The 8,582-nt window shown below is 39.5% G+C and overlaps 1 protein-coding gene across 1 annotated transcript in view; it reads left to right on the top strand.

Annotated features, from left to right (window-relative positions):
- The window catches only part of TCP11L2 (t-complex 11 like 2), a 37,191-nt gene extending 34,908 nt beyond the window's left edge, over positions 1 to 2,283 (top strand). The window contains 1 exon segment of the mRNA XM_025048817.1: positions 1 to 2,283. This exon segment is cut by the window's left edge and continues 52 nt beyond it. Within this exon segment, the coding sequence (XP_024904585.1) occupies positions 1 to 138 (138 nt within the window). The 3' untranslated portion in view covers positions 139 to 2,283.
- Positions 2,284 to 8,582: the final 6,299 nt, after the last annotated feature.

The raw sequence follows: 8,582 nt of genomic DNA, 5'->3' as shown, positions 1-8,582 counted from the left end.
GTGCTAGGCTGTCAATATGCAAACATCGTGAATCTCAACAAACAAGTGTATGGACCATTTTATGCAAATATACTTCGAAAGCTGCTCTTTGGTGAGGAAGCCACGGGGAAGGCAGAGGCTTCATCTTCTGCTAACTAAAGTGACTGACATTGGATAAAAGATTGGAAATCCAGCACTTAGGTACCAAGTCTGTTTCCATCGAAGGCATTACAGATGTGGCACATTCTCAGTCCCGTCCGTCATGCAGTGTTAACCCGAATCTGTGTAACCCAGTAATATTAGCATTGCAGAAGACACGCACATCCATCCTATAGACCTTTTTCATGCATCATTTTCAAGTTCAGAAGAGATGTTTTTCATGAACAGAAAGTAATATGTAATTAATTATATTACCTATATAATACTTATGTTTTATTAAGCATTTATATCTGGCTTATTCAACCCTTAAAGAGTTGTATTTTCTCACTTGTCACTCTCAAACCTACTGATTTTTAATCTTGGTACAACTTAAAGGGTTGAAAGTTACGAGAATAACTAAGGAGACTGATGTTCTGAATGTATGATATGAAGTAAGTAAAATTGTATTTTAAATGTACAATGAAATTTTGTTAATGTGTAATAGGAACTTACATAATGAATCCTAAAATTCCACAAATGTACCAATTCACATTTTATAATTCCAATTGTCAGTATTTGCATAGAATTTAAATTTATTAAATCTATTTTAAAGCTATATGCAAATTTTAGATAAAACTTCCCTTGTTCATTTAGTGAAAGTAGAAACAAATCTCTTCTAAAATTTTATTCTGGAGATTGGTCCATTCTTGTAATTTATCCTGCTTTCTGAGAGAAACAATTTTTGCACAGATCTCTTAGTGAATGTCTTTGCATTTCTCAGGCCATTGGTAAGGTTTATATAAGATTTTAATATTTTTACAAAAAGCATGAATGGTTTGGTTTACTTGTAAGAAGGGAAGCTAATAAGACGGAGATGCCTAGGAGATCCCCATTCTCCGTGAAAATCAAAAACAAATAGTTTAAATTTGGATTTTTAAAAAATATTTAACTTGCTAAAAAATGCCTTCTGTGCTGATTAAATCCTTATCCCTCTATGACCACGGTGCTCTGCTAAGTATCGTTACCGTTTGACATTCTTGAGCATTAAAGCAAACTTCGCTCAGCTGGCAGTAGCTGTCACTGGATTTTAGAGAAATCTGCCTGACCTGGAATTACATACTTCTGAAGTGTTAAGGGAGGCACCACAGTTTGGGCAGACTCAGTCCAGAAAGTGCTCTCTTGCACAAAACAGTTTTGATTGTTTTGTTTTCTAAAGACTCATGGAACCTTCGTAAGCTGATGGGGAAGAGTGGGCAGGAAGTCAGAGGGACCTCCCCCTTCTCCCTCTCCCCTTTTCCCCACCACGACCTCCACCATGATGGCGCTACTCCTTTATCTGACAAAGTTCTAGGAGATGATTGCGTGAATAAATTATCTTCAATCTTCACATTTTGGAGGGCTCTGCCAAAATTTGAAGAAATTTTGAAAGTCCATTTTTTTCCCCCCTCACAATGACCAATACATAAATCCATATACATAAAGCCATTCGGTCCATTTAAGTAGCTGTGTATACGTGGAAACTCACTGAGAGCACATTATTGGTCTTTACCCATTTCTTCCCTCTTCCTGTGCTTCCGTGCTGCCCATGCTTTCCTACGCTTAGAAACCATAAGGTGCTGAAGATTTTTGTTTTCATTTTCTCTTAGTTTTCAACTATGTTCACTTTGGGGCATGGGCAGCAGGGAGGGTCTGACATTAATGTGTAGTGTGATTTTTTTTGTCGCTTTCTGGGGTGAACTGTGTACTTAACAGGAAGACCAGGTACACTTTTTAATTATCAGATTGGAATCCAGCTGGTATTCTTACATACTTGATTATACTGCATTTGCCAGCAGGAAAACAATGTGCAAACATTTTTTAAAATGCACTTAAAATGAAGGGCATTCTGCTTTTTTTCTTTTTTTTAAGTGGCAAAGTAAATCTCAATGTCTCAAGTCTAGATTTACGCAACTACATTTATTAGGATTTTAAAATCATATCCCTTAGCATGCTGTTTATTTGGTTTTTACCTAAATGTTTACTTCTACTTTTAAGGTTTTCTTAACATGGTCTTGTTTTGTAATGCCAATTTTATTCAACATCATACACACATTTTCATTCTTCTACTGCTTAAACATGTATTGTGTGCACTGTTAAATTTTAAACATTAAACATTATTTCAACATAGCTAGTGTCTCTGTCTTCTAAACCACCTTCAGGTAGCTTGGGGCTGGGATACTGCCCAGTCTTCATGTGCTCATTCTAGAATGATTCTTCTGCTGATCGTCAGAGCCTTGAAGACATCAGGTCACGTTCATTCAGTCAGTCAACAAACCCTCTTGACATCTACTATGTGCTGAGAAGTATCTTAGGTATTGTGACAGATAGATGACTAGACAGACACTGTCCTCAAGAAGTTTATTACCTAGTAAGAAGGACAAATTTGTGAACAATTACAAGAAAGTGTAATAAGGGCTGTACAACAAGTACACATAGTGCTAGAAGAAAAATCATCAAACTCTTTCATGGAGATCATTCTTAAGCTTGAACTTGAAGGATAGGCAGGAACTTGCCAAGAGGCCAGGACAGAGACAGACCAAGTGCACGGTAAGAACAGACCCAGGCACCAGCGTACAGTAGAAGAAAGTGATGAGAGGTGAAACCAGAAAGGTAAAATGGTTCTGGGGTGTCATGCTAAAATGTGTCGTTTTTGTCCTGAGAGAACAAAAAAAAATTATTAACTCTTTTGAAATAGGAGAATGTTATGAACAAATTATCCTTTTGGAAAGATTGCCCTGGCAAAGAACACTTGCTGTTGGTGCTGGAATATTCCTGTGTTGTGCGCATATGCATACAGGCACTTACACGTGAACATATGGCACAAACAGTAGAAATGGACTCTGGCTAACTGAAGCAGAAAGGAGTTTATTGAGTAGATATTAAGTGCCTCACAGAATCTACTTGATCTGGGGAATCAGGCTCGAAAAATGGGTAGGAGCCAAGGCAATGCCAACTCCAGCCATGCTGGATTCAGTGTGTGGATTCAAAGACTGATTTCTCAACTGTCCTTGCTTCTTTGCCTCATTTGCTCAAGATTTAGAGGCCCGGATAGCAACATTCAGTTGGAAGAATCTAGGTCAAGTGCCCAGGCTCTAATTTGGAGGAGATAAAATGAGGTACGAGTAGCTGACTCTTAAGACTCCCCTGGGGCTTTCTCCCAAAGGGAAGGGTATGCCGAGGAGCAGAAGAACAAATCTCTTATATTGTACTTTCATGAGGGCTTTACAATTTGAATGTAGGGAATGTGTGAGGAGACCAACCAAGTCAAGCCCTGCCTGAGAATAACACTGAAAGATGATTCAAGGAACGGCGTAGTCACGTGAAGTAGACCCTCATTAGTATGTATAGATGAACAGCTGAACAAATAGTGCCCAAGTCACAGGGGCCTCAGTATAGCCTTATATCTCAAATTACAGTTCAAAGCAGGGAGTGGGTTAGTGAGGGTGGCACTGCTCCATTCAGCTATCTTGTGACTCAGCTGTCCCCTACATCTTCAGATTTCTCCATTCGCTTAGTAGATAGCGAAAGAAATTTTGCCCACCTCTGCTCATGGTCTATTCCAGAAGCAAATCCCGTGGCTTCCTTCATCTAACTGCAAGTCAGGAGAATGTACCCAAGAGAGAGAGGCTGACACAAATATTGATAATCATTCAATGTCCTTGAATATGCCCCCACGAACCTTCTTTTCATAAAAATAAGTTTAAAATCATGTGTCTGCTCTGATTTTAGTAGCAGCTCCTCAGAGCCCTGTGTTGAGAGGATTTTGAAGCCAGATCCAGGATTAGCAGAAGAGAATTCTGTGTCTGATTGGCCAAGTATGCCATGGGCTTGGGGAGTCCACCTTTTGTGCAACATATTTTTACTTCTGATTTCACCCCTTCTTGAAACTAAAGTTCAGCCTGTTGTACTTCTGAGGATGTTAAGTTGCAAAATATTCCACTCCTTTAGTAAAAGTAACATGGGACTGCAAGTCATAAGACTTGAGTTTGAATTCACTTTTACTACTTAATAGTTATATGAATTCAGCCAGTCTTTTGATCTCCCTGAATTTCTCAGAGGTTTCCTACCCTACCTACCTACCCTACTAACCTGGCTACCTCACAGAAATACTGTGAGAGTCAAGTGAGGTAATGTACTTGAAACTGTCTGCAGATTCTAAAGCATAATGGAGCCAGAATACATTATAATAATTGTAATTTATTAGTCCTAAATCTCTTTCAAGCTTCAAGAGGTTTTAGTATTGTGAGATGGGATGATTAAGTATTTAAGTACACAAGAACAAAAATTGTCATATCTCATCAGAACCATGGTTCATTAAGCCCAATATTGTCATTGACGGAGAAACTCAAGGCTATGTAGAAGGCTGCAGTTATTGTCCTTGATGTCAACTTCAAAGGATAGTGACAAAACCTAACATGTTCTGATTTCCTTTTGATCAATTATTACTTTATTCTCCACAATTTAATCTAACCTTTCAGAGAGTATGTTTGTACTATCAACGTGTGCCCTCTTGTTCTCTATTTTTGAAGGGAAGCTTTATCTTTTCATTTCTAAGCTTACTGCATTAGCCTCTTTCTGATTTCAAAGGAAAGGGACCTAGAGATTTAGTGTTAAGGCTTTATGAAAAAGAAAGGGAACCCAGCAATCTGTTCCAGCAGCTGCACTTACAGACCCGGTGGAAACCCTGGATGTAATTTTTTTCTTTCAGAATGTAATAAAATACAAATAGCCACCAACCACTGACCATATGGCAAGGACTATCCAAGACACTTTATAGAAATGCTATCATATAACTGCACAACACACTGGCAGGCAGGCTCTACCATTTTTTCCATGTGTGCAAAATGAGACTCAGGCTAGGGAGTTCATCCAAGGTCACAGAGCTGGTAAGCGCATTTGAACCCAAGGAGTCAAACCCTGGAATGTGTGCTCTGAACTATTCACTGCACTGGTTTCCCTAGGTGATCCCATGAAAAGTATTTCTCATTGTCATGCTGCTATCAAGAGCTGATGTGGTGTTTACTTCTCCGTTTCTGCTTTGTGCTGCTGCCCTCCCTTCTGGTTCATCTCAACTAAAAACGTCCCAGGAGAGAGAAAATAATTGGGTCTCTCTGCCACTACTCAGTATGGACATGCCTATCTCCCACTGTCCCTCACTGAGTAGGGGTCTCATGACAAGCCACCTTGGCTCCCTTAGATGACTTGTCTCTGGCAGTCTGCTGGCCCTACTGCTTTTGGCAGGATAATAATGTCCCATGATACAAAGCAAGGCTTTTCAGAGAAAGGCCTGTGGGCATGGCAGGCAGCTAGAGGTTTTTGGACTGACCAGTCTTACTCAAAATGCAGAATGTTCTCTGATTAAAGATTTCCAATCACATTCCTCCTCACCTTGCTGTCTGTGAAATAAGAGACCTCAAGGACTGCCCTTTGCCCTTGCCTTTTCAGACTGACGAGCGCTTATACTTTCTCCAACATTGTTCTGGCCTTCCCTAGTTCTACTATGAATTTATTTGAGTATAGAAGTCAGGATCATACGTATTTTTGCCCAGCCTGAATGCATGAAGGTTTTGAAGAGAAGATAATCTTTTTCTTTTGTTTCTAGTGTCTTCGTGTTGAAGCCTCTCATAAGAAGGTGTAATTTTAACATGACATAAAGGCCAATCATGGTCAGCCCCGGTGGGTTTTTCTAGTGTAATTTATGGACACTTCCCCTGACAGTCCTATGGGAGAACCACGCTCTCCAGAACATGGTATTATGTCATCTAAAGCCCTCATGCCGTTGCTCAGACTGTTCTTCTCTGCTTGAAACATCTTCTGCCACCCTCCCTCCCCTGCCCCCCTTTCAGTGTGGTGTTATAAGAGTGATTAAAAGCAAGGGTTCTGGCATCAGATAATTATGAATTTAAATTCCAACGCTGCCTGGCAAATTTCTTAACCCCTATGAGCCTTAGTCTCCTTGCCTGTCGAGTGCGGATAATCATACTTATCCCCCAGGGGTTCATCATTAAATCAGAGAATGCATATAAAGTGGGATTCTAAAGTCTGGCAAAGAGTAAACACTCAGGAAACGGATGCTCTACTATTTCAGGGCCCAGCTTAGACACTCCTGCTTTTCTTTCTTTTATTCTCCTTTAACCAGTGCCCCCTGTTCTCCCCACTCCCCATGGCATTAGTCACCGTCTCATCTGGCTACCAAAACATTTCATATTATAAGTGATGGGATAGCAGCCCAAGATATCAACCATTTTCCCCTCTGAGATTTCCCTTCCCTAATTGCCCAGCTGCCAATTCAAACCATCAGTCTCTTTGTACCAGTACTTCAGAAAAAGGATGTGACAGCAGAAGACAGAGAAATCAGGAGACTGTTTTTGGCTTTTTGGCTTTAAAAATTCAGCCCCTTAGGAGATCAGAAAAGAATTCATGGATTTGACCTGGGGGTGCAAGTGCTGATACGTTGGGGGCCCTGCAGGTGTAATGAAGGTAGGATTGTGGCAGTTGTGCTCTAAGGGACAACACCACTCGGCATTAGCCAACTACTGCCACGTACGAATCAGGCACCATGGCTACCACATCCTCCTCTTTCCAAGACAAATTAAAAAAAAAATTTTTTTTATTAGGATTTTAAAAAATGTGAAATATAATACCAAATTTATTATCACTCACTGCATGTTTTTCTTCCAAATTATTTTTGCAACACAAATTCATTCAGGAACAAACAGTGGGTTAGAACATGGGAATTTGAAGACAGATAAGACGGTCCTTGTTCTAGAAGCTTCCAGTCTGATGGAGAGCTAAGACATATAAAGAGGTTATGGTATTAAGAGATAAGTCTTATGTTAGAGAGTGATTCTCAAAGTGTGATCACCTGGGAACTTATTAGAAATGCACACTTGCAGGCCCCATAACAAACCTACCAAATCAGAAAGTGGAGGTTGTTTTAACAAGCTCTCTAGATGATGCAGGCTAAAGTTGGAGAACCACTTTGATAGCAGAAAGCCGGGAGGACTTTGGAACAGAAAGCCAACACATCTGAGCCAACCTTGAGATCTCTGCCAAAAAATCACTTTACAGCCCCATCCAGGCTAGATGCTCAATAGGTTGGCCTCTGGTAATTCACAAGGATGATACAGAAGTGTATCTCTCTGCGTAAACTATAAGGCCTCCAAGAGCTGGAGGTGATTCTTCTTTCCTATCTCCTCCTACTTTCACACATCAGCACTATACTTAGAAGATACAGGCACTGAAATTTATTTGAGGCAGTGAATTCCGAAATTAGGCTAACCTGGTGCAAAGCCTACACATTCATGATGAGAAAATGGCAAATGTATATTTCTGTAATTTACTGCGGTCATGCATACATAAAATTTGCCATTTTCACCATTTTTAAGAATACCTTTCAGTGGTCTTAAGCACATTCACACTGTTGTGCAACCATCACCACCATCCATCTCCAGAACTTTTGCATCTTCCCAAATTGAAACTCCACACCCATTAAATAACTGTTGGTTTTTTTTTCCCAGTGGAATTTTTTCCTATTGCTTTGTGAGTTCATTTTAAATTACGGAGACCAAGCCTTTGTCTTCCATCTTTTTTTTTATTTTATTTTTAAAAGTCTATCCATGGTAATTTTAAAATATCTGCTCAGAAAATTTAAAAATTTTCATTGAATTATAAAACTACAATTAGAATTATATTATGAAATCTATGAACTGTGTTGCCTTCAACACCATACTGTTGTGAAAATACTCACTTACATCTTCTAAAGTTCATTAGCATTTAAATATAGCAGTTACAATGTATTTTTTTATAAATGGCTTATCAGCTTTTCCAAAAGCATTTATTGGATAATCCATCTTCTACTGATTTAAAATGTTACCTTTTCGTATCAAATTTCTTCAGGTACTGATATTTATTCCTAGATCTAACGTCCAGTCCCTTTAGAATATAACTGTTTTAATTGCTGTCCTGTTATGTTCTACTCTGTAGGGAGTTAATACCTCCTCACTTAATAGTCATTTTACTACTTGAATAATATTCTATCACATGCATGTACCATAATTTTTTTTAAACCAAATCCCCTACTACTAGGCATCTGGTAAGTTTCCTATTTTTCCATACTATACAACCTGCAGTTTTGGACTAAATTGAATGAGTTATCTGCCTCAGCGGCTCAAGTTGCGCATATTATCCATTTAATATTTTCTTTGAATTATTTTAAAATTGCAACCAATATGCTCTATTGGTCTCAATTACCGGATAACTGGAAATGAACTTCGTCTCCGGGGTTTAGGATTACCCGGGAGAGACTTCCATGAGACACCAGGGGGCGCAGTTTCCCAGCTTCGCCTCCGCCACATCCGGGTTCCACCGCAGGTTCAGGTCCGGAGCAAGCGGAACCTTTCTGTCGCACGTTCAATTAACCTGCG

This window comes from Pteropus alecto, unplaced genomic scaffold, assembly GCF_000325575.1.
Source record: "Pteropus alecto unplaced genomic scaffold, ASM32557v1 scaffold94, whole genome shotgun sequence".
NCBI lineage: Eukaryota > Metazoa > Chordata > Mammalia > Chiroptera > Pteropodidae > Pteropus > Pteropus alecto.
Note: the sequence above shows the minus strand (reverse complement) of the source record. Positions and strands in the feature narration are given on the sequence as shown.